At 37.2% G+C, this 19,968-nt stretch overlaps 3 protein-coding genes across 9 annotated transcripts in view; 2 read left to right on the forward strand and 1 right to left on the reverse strand.

Annotated features, from left to right (window-relative positions):
• The window catches only part of LOC105231615 (GATA-binding factor A), a 48,755-nt gene extending 43,834 nt beyond the window's left edge, over positions 1–4,921 (forward strand). For 4 of the 7 annotated variants that reach the window (XM_029552562.2, XM_029552563.2, XM_019992274.3 and 1 more), the window contains 3 exons: positions 2,168–2,788; positions 2,894–3,140; positions 3,218–4,920. In XM_029552562.2, the coding sequence (XP_029408422.2) occupies positions 2,324–2,788; positions 2,894–3,140; positions 3,218–4,224 (1,719 nt within the window). In that variant the 5' untranslated portion in view covers positions 2,168–2,323 and the 3' untranslated portion in view covers positions 4,225–4,920. Of the gene's footprint in view, positions 1–2,167; positions 2,798–2,893; positions 3,141–3,217 lie in introns of all 7 variants that reach the window. The other 3 variants (XM_011213011.3, XM_019992272.3, XM_019992273.3) reach the window with 3 other exon arrangements.
• Positions 4,922–12,866: 7,945 nt separating this feature from the next.
• LOC105231614 (protein takeout) lies at positions 12,867–16,787 on the forward strand. Its single transcript, XM_049447422.1, has 4 exons — positions 12,867–13,369; positions 15,841–16,081; positions 16,155–16,341; positions 16,410–16,787. The coding sequence occupies exons 1-4, from the start codon at positions 13,240–13,242 to the stop codon at positions 16,650–16,652; spliced, it is 801 nt and encodes a 266-aa protein (XP_049303379.1). The 5' UTR covers positions 12,867–13,239; the 3' UTR covers positions 16,653–16,787.
• Positions 16,788–18,330: 1,543 nt separating this feature from the next.
• On the reverse strand, positions 18,331–19,572 carry LOC125776212 (protein takeout). Its single transcript, XM_049447240.1, has 3 exons — positions 19,273–19,572; positions 18,815–19,189; positions 18,331–18,737 (listed from the first exon to the last, which is right to left on the reverse strand). The coding sequence occupies exons 1-3, from the start codon at positions 19,403–19,405 to the stop codon at positions 18,436–18,438; spliced, it is 810 nt and encodes a 269-aa protein (XP_049303197.1). The 5' UTR covers positions 19,406–19,572; the 3' UTR covers positions 18,331–18,435.
• Positions 19,573–19,968: the final 396 nt, after the last annotated feature.

A 19,968-nucleotide genomic window follows, 5' to 3' on the forward strand; every position in this document is an offset into this window, starting at 1 on the left:
ATTGTTTTTACTATGTAATTTTTATAAAATAACATATCGTGCACTTAATATGATAAGAACGCCAATAAAAAATAATAACAATGCCCACAAATATGTGCATGATATACTGATTTGCTTTGCCTTTATTGCCTACTCTTGCAATATTGGTTTGAAACAACAATGCTGAGAAACATGTTTCTGCATGTTATTGCATTTGCTGCACTGAGTGCTCACATGAATTGAATTTACTCGTTGAGAACAAAATATTGCATTGTTATGTTAAACGAATTAATGACACGCTGTAAGTCGACTTGTGCAGCCGTTTAATATACATATGTACGTATGTATTTATATCTATGTAGATATGTACATATGTACACAATATTATATATTTTTTTAAGCAATATTTAATCAAAGACTCAAAAGTTAATAATTTGTTTCTTATGTAATCGCTGTAATTTATGTACAGATTTTCGCCAATGCATATAAGGCATTATTTTCGAAAGCTATTTTCGACATACATACATACATATGTACATATGTAACTTCAAAATAAAAAGACGTGTGCTCTTAAACTTGAAAAAATAAAAATGTTTCAAACCCATTAGCACACTTCGCCTGGTCAGCTGGGCATCTGTTTTCTGCAACGGTTCTTATTTAAATTCATTTCAACTGTTTGTTCTTTAGTTTTCATACATCATCGTTATTTATTCTGGATAAGATAAAAGCATTACCCCTTTTTGTCGATTTTTGATTAACAATTTATAGATTTATCAAGTAATGCTGACAAATGTAGATGCCTATATACAAGTACAATTCATACATATAGAAATACATATTTATATACACACGTAGGAATATTTGTACTAACGCAGCTGGATACTTGAGATCGCTAAGCATACATATGTACATATGGAATTTGTGGAATATGATGTTTGTAAATATATATGTACATACTCATATACCTACGTACACATACATTTTAGCATTTCGATTCCAGAAAACTTGATAGCTAATTTTTTGTTAATAAGTATATTTTATTGTATACATTCCGACATTTTTTCGCTTTGATATAGTTTTTTATGCAATATTAAAAATAATTTTTTTAATATAGTTTCATTATTAAATATAATACATAAACGGCTGATTTGCTCAAATTTTAAATCTTTTTTATGTGAATTATATTTTTCTTCTTCAAATTTCGTTTTTGTCTCAGAGCTTACGCATTCCAATTTAGGGCATGACGAATGTATGTATGTATATAAGTCAAGCGCCATTGCAGCAAAAAATATTTCCATTATTTGCGTTTTCTTTTTCCACTCGCAGCTCGTGCGTGCATACGCAGAAGAAGCGAAAGAATGCGTAAGGAGCACAATAAAAATTATTTTTTTCTAATATGAATGCACACACTCACTCCCATGCCGAAGCGCGCACAAAACTCCTATAAAATGGAATTGAAATTAACGTGCATAAAAGAAAGGAAAAACTATAAAAATGGTGGCGATGCCTTGTATTGATTTGCTTCATGGGGTGGTTCCTGCTCTTTTCGTCGCTTTAACCAATCAGCGCCAAGCATTTCGTTTCCATTTGTTCTCGCTTGCGTACAGCAGATGGCAATGCACTGATAATGTTACGTTTAATTAAGCAATTATTTGACTTTTTTACTGTAACTAACTCACCCTTTTCGAAAGCACTTCCAAGAAAATTAGTAAAAGAAAACCATTTAGTGATGTTTGAAGTCTTAGTATTTTTGGAAACTTTTTTTGAATTAATTGCGACTGTGTTTTTATACCCCGAAAAGGGTATATTAAGTTTACCCCAAAGTTGGTAACAGTCAGGAGAAAACGTCTGAGACTTTATAAAAATTAATATACAAATAACTGCCATACAAACTGACCGATAAAACTCAAGAAAAATATCTTTCTATAAACGTTGGTGATATGAATAATAAACTTGTGAAGGGTATTATAACTTCGGTGCAGCCGAAATGACGTTTTTTTTTGTTAATAAACTTTCTGCATTTTGCATTTGTTTAACTTAAAATATTTAGCTTAGACTGAGAAAGCATTATTTAAATACATATATAAATACATAAAAAAATTAACTATTCGTTTTTGTTACATACATATATTTTATAAGTATTTAAATTATTCAAATATTATTCTAAATTGTAGTCTCTACTTTGCAGACTTCTCCCACAACGCCTCAAACTTCGCCCAGTGATCATCATTCCCTGCAAACGCCTTTTCATAGCCCATTGACACGCCAAGCGTACAGCAGCCACCTGCCTTTTGGTCAGTCAACTGCGTCACAACAACAACATCAACAACAACTCTCCACAAAAATGTATCACTCCAGTGCCGGTTACCCGGATCTGACGGGTGGTGCGGCGGGCAACGGCGGCTACCATCACCAAACGGCTATGAATGCGCCCGTCTATGTGCCCTCGAACCGCGCGCTTACACAGAGTCAATACAATCATGTGGCTACACATTTTGGTACGGCTGCTGCACAAAACGCCTGGACAACAGACAGTTTTGGCACTGCGCATGCGCAACTGCCGGCACAATTCTATACGATGGGCTCTTGGCGTGCTGCCTACGATCCGACCGGCTTTCAGCGTTCGTCACCCTATGAGAATGCGATTGATTTTCAGTTTGGTGAGGGACGCGAATGTGTGAATTGTGGCGCAATTAGTACGCCGTTATGGCGACGTGACGGCACCGGTCACTATCTGTGCAACGCTTGCGGTCTCTATCATAAAATGAACGGCATGAATAGACCGCTTATCAAGCCGAGCAAGCGACTGGTGAGTGCAGTGAGTGTTCGCTTTATAATTTTCTAAAACTTACTCTCGATTTTGTTTCTTCTCTTTTACTTTTGGTCGTTGCATGCGTATTTTTGTTTAAACTAGATTTTATCCTTGCAGACGGCAACCCGAAGGCTGGGCTTGTGCTGTACGAATTGCGGCACACGCACCACAACGCTTTGGCGCCGCAACAATGAAGGCGAACCAGTGTGTAATGCCTGTGGACTTTACTTCAAGTTGCACGGTGTCAATCGACCGCTAGCAATGCGGAAGGATGGCATACAGACACGCAAACGAAAGCCGAAAAAGTCAAACAGCTCGGCGGATGGAGCGAAAGATGGCAAAGAAGATGGTGAGTAACAATGCGACAGTTTTCAAAACTCATAACGGTTATCATATCTCTTATAACTTTTTATTCTTTTTTTTTAGATTTGAAAACTTCGCTCGCCTTAGAGCGCCACAGTTTGCCCTCATCGGTGGCGCTCTCTGCCAAACTGCAGTCCGATATGGCACTTAAAGGCAACAACAGTCTCAACAATACAATTAGCAGTATGAATAGTAGCAACTCCTTGCATAACATCAGTCTGAATGCCATCAACAGTTCGCCATCCTCCAGCGGTTCATTGCACAATCCGCTCAGCCATCACATGCATTTGCCCTCAGCAGCCGCACAACAGTCCCGCCATTCAACCATTTCACACACACATTCACATGCGCTCTCCTCCACCAGTAATACACCCACCGTGCACTCAGCCAGTACAGCGTCATCTCTAAGCTCGCACATGTATTCGCCGCAAAGTAATGCGAGTACTGCGCAACTGTCCAGCTCAAGTTTCGGCTCACACGTTATCTCCAAGTATGAGCACCTGCTTTCGACCAGCGGCAGCGCTAGTGGTACGGCTGGCGTCAGCAGCAACATTGGCAATCTAAACAATTCATCCACTAGCGCTGTCTCGCTCTCCAACGGCCTTTCCACTAGCACGCCCAGCCCGAATTATCATCACTCAGCCGCGGCGGCGGCGCATCTGCATCACCACCATCATCATCACCATCCAACCGCGTCGGCGGCGCATCATGCCGCCTCACATCATCCGGGTACACATCACTCAGCGGCCGCGTTGGGCCAACACAGCGGCAGCTCACACATCAGTTCGGCTGATGGCAATGCGGCTGTTGGCGGTTACAGCGTCAAATCGGAAGCCAATGCCAGCAATTATGATTATGTGAGTAACTGCTACTTTGGCGGCTCTTTTCCGCCATTGAGCGCCTCCAGCGCTGCGTCGGCTGCCGGCGGCGGCATGAGCATGGGCATGGGTATGGGCGTGGGCATGGGTGTTGGCATGCATGGGATGCACGGCTCAACGGGCGAACTGGCGAGCTACCATCATCATCAGCACAATGTCATACAGGCGGCCAAGTTAATGGCCACATCGTAAATGTATATGCCATGTGTATGTGGACTGTATGGTTTCTCAACAGCATGGTGCGTGCTTTACGCGTCCTCTTTACGCGTCCTCAGTAGGAGCTCTAGCAAGTTTCATGTAATATATTGTATGCAACTGCGATTTTAGTGTTATCTCAACTTTATTGTACAAAAAATATTATTTTTATAAAACCAAAATAGTTTGTTAGAAATATTAGAAATATAATCTCAATCAAAATGTATCCCAACTGTTATATTTAAGTGTAGCAATTAATTGTGTATCGAGTGTCGAAGGTAGTTGCTCGTTTTCTCTGATCTGTAACAATCGATTAGTAGTTTGAATTAGATCTGCAAACAAATTATACGCATTAGCCTTAGCAGTCTCATAGACTTTACATGCCTACATTTAATCATTAATCACTCATGTGCTTGTAAGTAGTATTAAAATGTATTATATATGTATAATATTAAATGTCAATATGTTAACTGAATGATATCGAATTGTATTATAAATAGCATTAGTGCAATATGAAAAGAAAAGAATTCTAATAAAATGTGAAAACCGCAAGAATAACTCATTGTATACAAGGAACTCTAACTGAAACCTTCAAAATGAGTAGGTAATAGCTGATTATACAGTGAATAATGGAATTGTGAAATTGTAGAAAGAACGCAAAATACTTAATTATTCATCAACATTTAATATGACGCCTTCAAAGTAATCCCCAACAAATGTAATACACTTATGCCAACGATTTTTCCAGTCCTCGAAAGAATTTATGGGATGACCTTGAGCTCTTCAGCGAATTTTGCTTTATCTCTTCGATCGACTGAAAATGGGTACCAATTCAGTTTGGGGAACAAAAAAAATTTCCGAAATCCCACCAAATCTGCTGGATACGGTGGTTGATCGATTCTTTGCGATTTTGGCTTTAAATTCGTTCACAATCGCGACTTGATGCTGTGGTGTATTATTATTATTACAATTCATGAATTGTTCTTCCACAATTCAGGCCGTTCTCAGCCAACGCCTCATTACGGCCAAATAGAACTCCCTATTGGCCGTCTGCTCCACCGGAATAAACTCATGGTGTACCAAACCAAGAATATAAAAAAAAAAACAATGAGCTATACCTTGATTTTTAAGCGGCTTTGGCGTTTTTTTTTTTTGGTTTCGGCGCATTGTTTTACCCAAAATATTCACCAAAATCATTCGAACGGGCTCGCGAGAGATATGGAGCTCTCTTGCCATCTTTCAAACACTTGCCTGACGATTTTCAAGCACCATATCCTCCACTTTTCAAATATTTTCAACGATCTCTTGACCGTCTTTAAAGCTTTTGTACCACTCGTAGGCTTGTGTGTTTCATAAAACTGAATCACTGATTCCGCACACAAAATTTGGTCAGAAATTTAAGAATTGAGAGCACTATTGAGGTGTATTTATTTAAGCAGCTGCTCCAAACAAACAGGTTGACAGATCGGGCTCATATTAGACATAATGATTAAGGATAGTCCTGCAAACGTAGCAAAATACATTTTTTTTAATGTAATGGAATTCAATTACAATTTCCGGGCGCTTTTTTGTCACAATGTATAGTCAAAGCAGTGTATTTTCGCGCGATACTTTTTTATTAAGCTAATAATACTACTCAACAAATCTAAGGAAAAAATTTGCGACCAATGTAGTTATTAAGGGGTCTGTGAGAGTATCTGCGGTGTCCTGATTACGAATTTGAGTTCCAAAATTGTCCATCATGTACAGCTATTTTTTTCATTTTACTAAATGATGCTGTTTTGACCCATACACGCTTTGACCTCAATACAAATAATTTTACGTGTTAAGAAATTTTTACTATCATTATTGGTTTTAGCAATCCAAAATTAACTAGAAACACTCTCTAACATCACAGTCGCAAAATTACTGTAAACTAGTGTAATTAAGACTGATTTAATAATTTAATTATTGAGTTTAAGCGCTGATCAGAGAAGTTTATTGTTTACATAATCATATTTCCATATATGAAAACTGACATTAATCCAAGCGCACTTATGAATCTCAGTAGTATGTAGAAATATTTTTTGCAGTGTACATAATAATATGAGAGCACGTAAAGCAATGATCAGACGCGAATTGAATTTTGTCTTTATTCTCTGCTAATATTTCATCAGCTGATGAACGTCAACAAAGTAAAGACACGAACCAATGCTTTTATAAAGAAATATCTCAAACAGATGGCGCTGTTTATATCACCGCTTTTAACCCTTTCATGGCGTATAAACATAAATGACCGCTTTGAAAAAAAAAACGGTTTCTGTGATTTTTTTAAGATACCATTTTATTTAATAAATAAACTAAAATAATCTAATTTCACAGGAATTATTAAACTTTAATATTCAGTGAATCACTTTGAATTATTTTAGATTCCTCTGTTAATATAACCATCTCCAGGAGAACCTGCGTAAAAAGGCGTTTAGCGATGATAAAGATTTCTCTTAAAATTATATAAAATCCAAAATGTCGACGTCCAAAAAATAAAAGTATTTTTTCTTTAAATTTAACTTATAATTGGTAGTGCTTAAAAAATTAAATTGGAATTTACTTGTCTTTGAAATTTTTATAAAAATCATATACCATTAAACATTACTTGACAAGTTTGTCAGTTCAGCCGTTGCGGAGAAATTTTCGTAAGGAACTCTGAAAAAAACGTTTCACGAAGGACGTGTTTTATATTTGGGAGCCGTTTAAACGAACTTAGAAAATTCTTCCAAAAACCACTCAGATCTCCGAAACTGCATACATATTTACCGGATCAACCTCAAAATGTGGATTGGATTATTTTCAAAAATATGTACTTTCAATATATACGCCAAAAAATGTCAACTTGTTTTTATTTAACAAATTTCCACACAAGAGTTATTTCCATTATTTTCGTATAAAAAACAAAATATTTTAAGGCAAGTCTTTAACACTTAACCTATTGGAATCCAAGTTAAGAACCTATCTATCTGCTGCACACACATGTTAAAAAATATCGGAGACGCTAAACGGGTTAACATTTAACGAATTAAAACAAGTGCAATATTTTTACAAATTTAGATTAAAGGGTCAATGCTATTGAATACATTGTAGTTTGTAGAAAGAGATTAAATTAGTCAAACGACACTCATGCCATTACATATTCACGACAGCTTTCAAATGCCGTTAGTTGAATTTTAAATAACCTAAGTTGACTGCAAGCTATTTTTAAGACACTTATATGTACATATGTATGTTTAATATGGAATTTACATATCTACATATGTATGGAAACATAAGATTAGTATTGTGTCCCATATTGCATATATGTACATATAGTATCTGATTTTGTTGAGAAGTAAAGATGAGCGAGTGTTAAGTATTACACGATGAAGGGTAATAATATTTCAATAAAAATTATTATAGATTATAGGTTAGTTGAATATTTCTTATGCGGAATCGTTGCGAATGTTGGAAAAGGCTTACGGTGATTCAATTTTACCAAAAACACAAGCCTACGAATGGTATAAAGCATTCAAAGAGGGTCGAGAGATCACTCGCGAGTCCGTTCAAATTATTTTGGTGGATATTTTGGGTATGAAATGCGCTCTTGCTTCACTCGTACCGACAAAGCTGAATTTTTTTTCAAAAATAAAATCGTACTCGAGTCTTCTTGGACATGACTGATGGTGCGCATTCCGATCCCACATTCATGGAGAATATTACAACCAATGAGAAATGAGTTTATGAGTTTGACATGCAAACAAGGCAACAATCAACGGTATGGAGGGAAAACAATCTCCAACACAAAAAACAAACACGCCAAAGCCGCTCAAAAATCTAGGTGTGGGTGATGCTCATTGGCCGTATTGAGGCTTTTAAGGCGTTGGCGTAAGAACATCCGCCAAAAACGAATGAAATTGTGGAAAAACAATTCGTTGATTTTGCACGATGATAATACACCATCGCATCTAGACACGATTGTGATCGAATTTAAAACCAAAAATGCAATGAATACCATCAATATTCACTCGATTTGGTTCCGTGTGATTTTTTTCTTGTTCCCCAAAGTGAAATTGTGGAATCCGTTTTCAACTATTCGAAGAGATAAAACAAAATTCACTGAAGGAGCTGAAGACCATCCCAAAAAGTGCTTATGAAAAGTGTTTCGAGGACTGGGAAAATCGTTGGCATAAGTGTATTACTTCTGGTGGGAATCACTTTGAAGGTGAAAAAATAATATTGTGGAATAATTAAATATTTTGCGTTTTATTTACAATTTCTGTGTACTTCAGATTGTAAATACCTTATAGGCTTATATATGAGTGACTAATAATGTTTAAACTGCCCTATGACGAAAAAAATGGTTTAGGAAATACCTGCCAAGCTACACTATTATTAGACAGTTCAGATCAGGGACTTATCTCTGTTTCAAATCACGCAACTGCTCACCGACTGTTCGACATGCGAGCGCAAACTAGCGGGTTTTTTCGGTCTACACATGTCAAACCTCGCATTGTTCATTACGCAAACAACAGTTTCTAGTAGCCGAAGCTGAACACAACCGCTAATAAAGCTGCAGTTTAGGAAAATCCGTCATGACTGCGCGAAAACTAAACTATAGGCGGATTTTGTTTTAAAAAACATGCACATTTGTAATATTTGTTTATAAACATGCCACACAATGCATACATACATACATACTTGTATGCAATGCAGATATTTTTCTATATTCATATAGTGTCTAAATGATTTCCGTGGTAACATTTCCACTTCCGCAGCATGAGTTGCTACGCTCGCGCAAATCACTATCAAACTGTCAGCTGTCATTATTGCCGGTTGCAATGTTTGCCTCCTTCTGCGTTGTTGCAAGCAACCTAGAAAATCTTACAACCGTAAATTTTTTCAACTATGTATAAGCGATTTTTCCGTTGGCGCGCGACATACCGCCAATACACAGTTGATGGCTTGCAAATGTCAAGGCGATTTCGCAATTAGTAACAAAATACAGCTCTTTAAAAATAAGAAGAAAAAAATTGCGCACAAAAACGACAACATTATTGAAATGTCAACTGAAACAGGCGTATGCCAAGCAAGCACAACAAAAACGAGCAACAACAGGTGTATATCGGTAATAGACCATAGTAATAGCCTGCAAATAGAGGCGTTAAACGTGACTTGGAATTCGAAAACAAATCATAACATAACAGAGATAGAAAAGCAGAAATGGCAACTCGAACATAAAGAAAACCGGTCATAAGCGCTTGCTGAACAACAGCTGCAACCGTTTTGACAACAAAAACAAGAAGAAAATTGCATAATATCTGGCCGACTGCAGTAGTAGCAACAAAAAACGGCAAAGTTGGCGGAAAACCTGCCGGTTTTATTATGCGAGCGTTAGCGATAAGTCATTTACTTGCTTACATTTCTATGTATGTATGTACATATGTATGTATGTATATCGTTACCTAAAATGCAAAACAACGTATCATCAAAAAAATCGAAATTGAGTTTTTTATTGTTTACGATTCACTACATCATATTCATATACATATGTATCTACATATGTATGAGGCACAAAATTTTCAGCTTCAGCTGTCAGATATAACCAATGAGTAACCAATTTATAACCGATGTATAACCAATAAATAACCATTTTATAACCAAAACTCAATTACATATGTGTATGTAGCACACAAAATTTTAAGCTTCAGCTGTATAACCAATATATAACCGATGTATAACCAATTTATAACCTATGTATAACCAATAAATAACCATTTTATAACCAAAACTCAATTTGATATAAATAGCACAAAATTCTAAGCTTCAACTGTCACCAATATATAACCAATGTATAATCAATTTATAACCGATGTATAACCAATAAATAACCATTTTATAACCAAAACTTAATTACATATGTGTATGTAGCACAAAATTTTCAGCTTCACTATTATAACCGTCAGATATAACCAATGTGTAACCAATTTATAACCGATGTATAACCAATAAATAATCATTTTATAACCAAAACTCAATTTGATATATATATATAGCACAAAATTTTCAGCTTCAGCTGTCAGTTATAACCAATGTGTAACCAATTTATAACCGATGTATAACCAATAAATAACCATTTTATAACCAAAACTCAATTACATATGTGTATGTAACACAAAATTTTCAGCTTCACTATTATAACCGTCATATATAACCAATGTGTAACCAATATATAACCACTTCATAACCAAAACTCAAAATTTGTTTCAAAATGAGTGGTTTCTATAAAATCGTTTTTCCTTCGCCTGCAAAATTATGAAAAGTGATGTTTCGTTGTTTTGCATTTTAGGTGACCATATATAGTTGTAGATATAATATATAAATAAAAATTATTTTATATATGTATATGTATGCGTCTACTTGTAACCGCTGCTTTGTGGCTGTTCGCCAGTTAACGCCAGCAGCGTATAAAATTTAATTGTGCTTATACGATTTAAGCTTACTAAATGTCAGTCTTATCCATTACATGAATTGTTTTTGTGTTTTGTTTTGGTTTTGTTTATTTATTTTTGTTTGTTTATTTTTAATGAACTTAAATATTAATAGAGTTATCTGGTAGTACTATGCCAGCGCACACCATGAAATATTACTAACTATTAATGAGTTAATTCAAATTTTAAGCAGTTTGTGCCAAAGACTGAGTAACAGGTTTCTCCCAAATGTGTAAAATTATGCCTTGTACGCATAGCCTCTCAATGGTCTCTCATATACAACACTAAATAACAAAGATTTGTGGCTTTGCATTGCGTAATTGAAATGCGTGAATAAGCTAAGAGATCAATCAGGTATTTAGTAAACTCGCTTGGCGGTGAATCGGTTACAACATTACAACTGAAGAAACAACTGAAGACAAAAATAAACAATAATATAATAATAACACACACATATTATATATATTATTTAAGGGCAGGTTCTTTTTGAGCTTTAAAAAATAAGTTCAAATTTATTTTTAAATTTTAGTACATTTCATATTTTTATACACTTGCAACATGTTGCTACAGAGTATAATAGTTTTGTTCACATAACGCTTGTTTGTATCACCTAAAATTAAGATAAGATAGATATAGGGTTATATAGTAAACATAAATAAATGATAAGGACGACGAAACGAGTTGAAATCCAAGTGAGTGTCTGTCTGCAACTTGAGTAAAATTTGAGATATCTTGGTCAAACTTGATATACGCGTTCCTGGGCAAAAAGTAAGAACGAGTTCATAGATAGGCGTAATCGGACCACTACCACGCCCACAAAATGCAGTTAATCAAACACGTATAAAGTACCATAACTAAGCACCAAATAAGTTAAAAAATTCTAAATTGGCCAGAGACATTAAATTTTATGCCCGAGATGGTGTGAGAGGCCTTTAAACGGGCCGGGTCAAACTTGGACCAAGGACATGGTACCGCCTACCTTTAGGTGAAATCAAATATCTCGAGACATGTCCAACCGATTTCAAAAAATTTGGTACGTGTTATGCCACTGATAATTTTATGTTAGAGTGTGAAAACGGGCGATATCGGATTACATCCACGCCTAATTCCTATTCTATTTGAAATTTTCACTTTTCAGTATTCAAATCAATGAATTAATATATCAGCATAAAACTTTGCACGAATAGTGAATTTAAGATGTGCCATCCTATCACTAAAAATTGGGTAAATCGAACCAAAATTGCTCAAGACCCTAGGTACTGAATATGTGGAAATAGCCTATATTTGCCTTTTAACGGAAAATATCGTACAATGTGTGTGATATATAATTGAAATTCAGAGTGAATCCTTTCCTGATGCTAGTATGCCCGTGTGCAACAAATGAGATGAATCGGATTAACACTTTCCTTAGCCGTCATATATGTACCTAATATAAAGACTAGGTTCGTGCTAGATAGAAAGCTTTCTTGGAGACCGCTTTCAGAACAAAGACATTGATTGCTGTAGAGAAACCCTGAAGAAGCACTGAATTAGTAGAATATTCAATTTCTATCACCAAATTACCAAATTTTTATTAGCCACAAGGCGCTTTGCTAACACAAAAGTGCGAATACAGGAGCACTATTGTTATGACATTTTTTGATCTTCGCCAATTTTGCTTCAATCGACTTGAGTTTGACCCAATATTCTTGAGGTATTATGCATTTAATTAAAAAATTAAAAAAAAAAATTAAAAACTTACCCTCCCCTTAAGGCGCACAGAAAGTGCACTTACCGCAAATCAGTTTTGGGGCAGTGTGGCATTCCAGATACAGTCATTATACAATTTTAAATTTTCCAACAATTTGAAAACCAGAAATATCTCCTATATAATATGTATGTATAGCGGCAATCCAAGGAAATGTTTGTGCAAGTGAAAACAAGAAAAAAATCTTAAACTTAAAGACCGAATAACTGCAATATTTGTAAAGACCGAAAGTGGTTAAACAGCCAGACTTACATATTTATGTGTGCACGTAATACCGGATACTTGAAGACTTGTTTTCGTTTACAAGCGATGCGATCAGTGTGGAGTGGAAAGAGTAAATGGCAGAAATTGCATGGATCACTTGCAGCCGTCCGTGATATCATTAACTCCCATTTGGATACAGCCACGGCTAGGCAGTGAAAAGTTGAAGTTAAAAATGAAAGACGAATATTTATCAACATTTTCGACAAGTCGTTTTTGTTTGCGGTCGCGAAGACTTGGACTGAAGTGTCCACTATTGCAGCGCCGCATTTCAGTGTGAGTCGTCGGGCTTAACGGTAATGGGCGGGTTCAACTAGACAATCGTAAACGAAAGACACAAAGACTCCTCTTTAAAGCGCTAGTAATATAGATATAACTCGGCATTGGAGGCAAGAAGGACATATTCAGTTAAAAAAAAAATAGTACTTATGCAATAACGGTTCTTAGCAAGATTACAAAAATAAGTTAAAGTGCTGACAGTGTCTTACACGAAACCGTTAAGTTAAGATGCCACAACAAAGCATTAATTGGAAAATTCAATACAGTCTGAGCATATTCAGTGCGATTTGTCTGGCGCAGGCAGCTGCCGCTTACACACGCGAAATTATCAATAATGCGCCGCAGTTGCAAGAACGACGTAAGAACAAATGATTGTAAACAATTTTTGAAATTTTCAACATTGTTGTGAGTTAACTTCATAACTTTGGCTACAAAACTGTTGTGACAAGTTTAGTTGCAAAAAATAAAAATTTATATGCGAACTCAAATTTAGCGGAGAAATTGATACCCAAGTTCTCTGAAACCGGATACAAGTGTCAGAAGTAATCGTTAGAAAATAGTCAGAATTTTGAAATTAATTGAATTTTGGTGTGCGAATCAGTGGAGTTAAGGGTTAGATCCGGTGAAATAGTGAGTAAAGGAGATTGGAGAAAATTTCTTCCTGGCCTGTGTACTCAGGAAGACCGGTGCTCTGCCTTAATTTTTTGTAGATTTTTTTCTCTAGCAACAATAATACAATGACCACAGTTTTCTCTCTACGGTCCTAGTTATATCCACTCGTGAATGAGAAAAAAAAAATGTTTGTATATATGTAAATATATCAAATATATTTGAGAAAATCCGCCGAAGCTAGTACGGCAAATAGTTTCGAAGATATGCGCGGATTTGTAACATTTTTCTGTAATCGGGGCCCAAAACTTTTCTCGAAGCGACGTTGTTGTTGTTTTAACGGTTAGGTAAGGGTTATCTGTGTTGTCGTCGACGTCATCTAACGGGAGGCCCAGGAAACGTGCTGTTTCGACGTGGTCGGACCAAAGGGAAAAGGGTGTTAGATAATGTTGGCAGGGCATGCAAAGAGGTGGTCAGTGTCATGCGGAGATTCGTTGCATGCACGACATACATTGGATATGTCGAAGCGGTAAGGAAAAATGTTTCGCGAATTGACCGATCGACTTGAATTTTTTACAGATATACTCGTCAGAAAAGATTTGGTCGAAGGAATAAGATTTGAGAAAACATTTCGATTTTCTAAGGCACTCTGAAGTTCACATTTTTCAAAACAACGAGCTTTTGTTTTGGAAAGCCGACATTTTGTCAGAAATAAAAATTCTGACTAGTCTTTCCGTCATAAAGTAATCTACAGTTTTAAAAACTATTTTTGGTTTTAGGGTTAAAGATTATTTTAAGTATAAAAATCTTCCTCATCGGTAGACACCTATTTTCGAAGCTTAGGTGAAAGAGTCGATCGTAGAAAGCGGATCTCACTTGGCCAGCTTCTAACGTCGGCCATTGGTGGTACCCAGAACTCCTACAAAAATTTTTCCTAATCTTGTGGCGACTAATGTCAGTTTCGGCTATGTCTGCTGGTTTGCCGAAGTGTTTCAGCCGCAGTTTTGCAAAGTCCGGACAGTTTAGGAGACAGTGCGTGGATGTTTCTACCTCACCTTCTTCCATACAACTTTTAATTCGCTAGAATGTTTAGCCTTGCAGCATGAAGATGAACTTTGCTAAGCGCCAGCAGTTCAGTGGATCTTTTACGTTTTACTCTGAAGGAACTCACAGTCACACAGGAGCTGGTCGTCGACCAACGCCTGATAAGCGCCCGAGAGGTCCATAGGTTCAGTACTAGATCGGCCAACGACTAGTACTAGATTGCCAACGGAGAACCGAGGCGTTCCCACTTCGATGTGAATAGGGTATGGTTGCCCCATCTCATTAGCCTCGCGGTTTGCAGCAATTCCGCTATGATCACGCACCCAAATGAGTCTGATGTTGAAGTAGCTTGATGTTAATTCTAGTGAGGATATACATTCCTTGTCTAAATTCGAAAGCATATTAGCGAGTTCAATGATAATATCGTCGCTCTGCCAACGGTGTGAATGCTCAGCTTTTTGAAATAAACTGCGTTCCGGAGTAGTAAATCTACTGTTCCTTGAATAGCAGCCACTACTGTCTGAAAAAATCACGGTAGTACAGAAGCCTACAGCTAAGCTTAAGCGAAAACTCTTTACAGAAGACTTTCCCTCTTAGCTTCATCCGTGAAAAGGCTCACTGCGCCTCTTTTGTAGTGACTTCTCGCAGCCATCATAGAAACAACTACCAGGAGTAGTTTGCTTAACAAAAATTTTCAGGGATGCGATTGAGGGAGGAGTGAATTTCAGTGTAGCACTGTTTAGACTTCGTCATAAGCCCAGTTTCTCTGAGCTCGGTATTCTGCTTGTCACGATTGTATCATGTCTCTAATTGTCACAATCGTAATTTAGAGACATGAGACAATCGAAACCGATATTAGAGCGATTTTTTTGGCTGTCAAGGGAATTTAACCCCTTAACTCCGAAAGAGTAAAGAGTGAATATATTAATCAGCTTTTCTTTAGTTGGAAGTTTCTTAATTTATTTTGAATGTAGCGTTATTGAGACTCAACGAGCTTATGTCAGGCATTCTACCGATTTGAAGTTTTGGTCGGTTATAAGACATTGTGTTCGTTTCCTATCGCGTTTACTAATTTTACTAAATTATTGCAATGTACTATAAGTGTGAACTGTGGGTGATGTTATCCAACATTTCACAGCATTTAAAATTAATATATTTTTTTCTCGCCAAAAACAGCAAATTGGTTACAGACCTGCAAACGTGCAAATCCCAACGAAGATAAATGTTTTCGACGCCTATTTGAGGGTTGTTTTCCCGCTTTTGCGGCCGGCATACCGGCGATCGGTATAAAAAGTTTTGAACCGCTGCATATTGATCAGGTTTCGGTATCAAAGGGTAGCGGGAACTTAGTACTTTCAGGTGGCTTTCAAAATCTAATCATTCGCGGGCCCTCAAATGCAACCGTGCGGCACGCTAAGTGAGTGCTTCTGTGTTAGACCCATATATGACCATATATACCTAACTCTATACTTGTTTCGTTAATTGCCTAGTCTGGACCTGGAGAAGAAATTATTAAATTTTGAGCTGGACATACCGTTACTGCGCATCCGCGCGAAATACAACTTGAAGGGTAATATCTTGCTTTTACCGCTGGTTGGTAACGGCGATGTGCGTATGGCTTTGAAAGATGTGAAAACTGCTGTTTACACCAAAATACATTTAAGCAATGAACCGGAGGTAATAACTTAATTTTTTATTAAATATAATAAGAAAAAATAAATAAATCAATTTTATCTAACCTTCAGGAAGTCATTCGCATTGATGAGATGAAGGTTACATTCCATGTGGGCGCGATGCGTATTCATCTGAGTGACCTGTTCAATGGCAATGAGATATTAGCCGCTTCCATCAACAATTTCCTCAATCAAAATGCAAAAGAGGTCATTGCCGAACTGCGCCCTGATTTAGAGTTGGGTTTAGCGGATATTTTCCATGGTTTATGGAATAATGTATTCTCGAAGATGCCACTAAAATTATGGTTGCTGTGATTATGTTTTTAATTGCTTTTGTTATTTTTGTTGTTTATTGTATTTATTTGTAAATTAGAGAGACGTTTGCTTTTTGTATATATGCATATTCGTTTTATAATGAATAAAAATATTATATAAGATGATGGAGGTCTATATATAGGCATATACAATTTTTCACTGCTTGCCAACAAACCTGTTGTGTAGCGAAGTCAGCTCATAGACTGAGATAATCCTCCATTTTAGTCGCCAGTAACAAGCGGCATTCTATGATACTTAAAAAGTTCCCATTTCTTCCCCTTACCACGGATTTTCGAAATCCTACAGAGTTGAATCTAACATCAGTTCCCAATATTGCTTTCCGTACCAGAGCAGAGTGGGAGAGCGGCGAAGTAAGCAGCGCCTGGTTCCAAACTTGATAACTGAATGAAAGGTGGTGTCTTTACTGCAAAACTGGATCTGGATACCAGACCAACTCTACAAGACCAACTAGAACTCTAGTGAGATTACTAACAGGTTACGTTGTAGCTGAGTACGCGAAGACCGTCGAGAATAAATCGCCGCCGTTCGCAGCAACTCGGACTGACGTATGGAACGACTTGGCGCATTACTCGTCGAGATTATAAATTGAAAGCGTACAAAATACAGCTTGTGCAAGAACTGAAGCCGCTCGACCCCCCAAGCGGCAACGCTTCGCTCTATGGGCTCTTGCACAGTACACAGAACATCTGACGTTTTCGAGCCCAATTTTGTTCCGTAATGAGGCCGATCTCTGGCTCAATGGGTATGTAGACGAGCAAAATTCTCAGGTTTGGGACGAAGAGCAACTTGAGGAGATTCAAGAGTTCCTATTTCATCCAGAAAACATTATTATGGTTTGTAAACCGGTGGAATCATCGGTCCATATTTCTTCAAAAATAATGCCGGTGAGAACGTAACCGTCAATGGCGACCTTTATCCCGCAATGGTAACCGACTATTTGATGGCTGAAATTGAAGCTCGTGATCTCCGCAGCATTTGGTATTAACAAGACGACGCCACACATCGCATCAATAAATTAATTTATTGAGAGAACACTTTGGTGAGCAGATAATTTCACATTTTAGGCCGGTCGATTGGCCACCAAGATCGTATGATATCACACCGTTATAATTTTTCCTGTGGGGATATGTAAAGTTTTAAGTCTATGCGGACAATCCCTCTTCGATTCGGGGCTTAGAGTAAAACATTATGCTTGTCATTCACCAGTTACCGAACGAGTCATCGAAAATTGGACTCAACGGGTGGACTATCCGAGACGTAGCCGCAGCCAACATTTATAAGAGATGCATCTTCAAAAACTAATTCCAAAAAATGTTCTTTCGAATGATAATAAACATTCCCCATTAAACTCGAAGTTTTCTTTAGAAAAGTATGGAACATCGAAATGGATGACCCTTTAGTATTTGTAGAAACTATTTTGTTTACGAATATTTTAATTAGTAGCACGTAAGTAACAATCAATTAGTTTTATGGGTATTATATTCCCGCGACAGTCGGCTCTACGTAACCGGAACGGACTCTGATTTTTATTTGCCCAAGGACTGTCAAACCGTCAGCATTCCTCCAAATTAAGACAGGAATGTTTTCTGCCGCTATAACAACAACGGATCTCCTTAATTAAATCTTTAAACTTTCCACGATATATATATATTTTTTTTCAAAATGCAGTTACTAAAACTGTTTTTTATTTAGAGACTACTAAATAGCACATATTATTTTCGAAAACATGCGAACACATGGCATTTTGATATCACTAGCACATTTACTCGGGTAACAAGTCATCAAAGCTGTAAGTATCGAATATCTTCTCCGCCGAAGCGCGCACTATATCCGACATTGAAGTCTCCAACAAAGGACGCAGCTCACTCGAGAGTGAATCCCAATTTTCATTCACAAACGTATTCATACGCTCACCCAGCGCATGGTCACCGTTGAAAAGATTGCTCAAATGCAAGTCCGCCTTACCAAGCTTATACTTCACCGTGACATCTTTCACCTTGGCGTAAAGACGCTCCTTTCTCGTATAACGCTCGGCGTTAATCACCGTGCTCAACTCTACATTGGCTAATGAGGAGATTAGAACCATAATTAAAGAAAATAAATAAAATTGTTTTTATATGTTATATGTAGAGGTGACTCACAGAAATTCGCCTTGAAATCACCCTCGCCCATCAGTGGCATCATCATAATTTTACCCTGCATTTTATACTTTGCATTCATTGTCACATTCGGCACACTCATCATCAGTGTCATTCGCATTTTCTGCGGATTTATGTGCAACTCGTTGAGCGTGAAGTTGGCTAAACCGTTAACGGTAATGTCTTTGAAAGTGGAATGCAGATAAATTGCGCCCGAATCCTGATCCATTCTGATTTCAGGCACAACCAATGGCGTGATCGGTGGTATAAACAGCTCCGGAATGCCATAATGCAGCAGCTCCCTCATGCCAAGCAAGGAATTACGTGCGCACACATCTAAATTTGGGTCACTGCGTCGACATATTTTCACAAAAGAAGCTACGGAGATAATATGTGGTGGCATCAGGTTAGTTTAATAAAATATAAACAAATATTTTGTACTCGTAATGCCTTAAACTCACGTAATTGCGCACGCTCCTTTTCAAAGCTGGGTCCTGCCAACACAACGCCACTATAAGTGGTTAACAACATTAAACAAGTACAAAGTTGCATTTTGCTTGCCAAATTTCGTATAGAACTGTACTCCAACACCATTCAGTAAGATATGGTCTATATATAGTGGGTAAATATCTCTTTTTTTAATAGCAAAAGTCGCTGATCTGCATATTTGAAGGTGGTAGACGAAGTTTTCATAGGGCAACCATTGACATTGCTGACTATGCACTTTACATTTGTTTATTTACAAATTATTGTTGCCATAAACACTCCAAATTCATGGCAAATTTATGCCCTACTCGTTTACCTATGTACATAGTAAATATGGCGACTGCCGTAGACAAAATAAAGCCCCAAAGTATTCATCTTCTTCGTTGACACTACAACCGATAGTCGGTCTGGACAAAGCATAAAGCTTGACCAGTTGCCTCTATTCTTTGCGAGGTCGCGCCAGTTGTACATTCCAAGTGCAGGCAAGTCGCAATGCACTTGGATGCATGGATGCACTTGCTTCTGTTGGCAATCCAAAGGTCGAAGGAGCAATTCGTTGTAGCATCATCTTCATCCCATAGTAGCACTACATAGTTGACAAGAGTTATTCCTCGCTTAAGCCGCGGGCTTATATTATTTGTGGAACCTATGCCGATTTAGAGATATGCAAG

This window comes from Bactrocera dorsalis, chromosome 2 (genome assembly GCF_023373825.1).
Source record: "Bactrocera dorsalis isolate Fly_Bdor chromosome 2, ASM2337382v1, whole genome shotgun sequence".
NCBI lineage: Eukaryota > Metazoa > Arthropoda > Insecta > Diptera > Tephritidae > Bactrocera > Bactrocera dorsalis.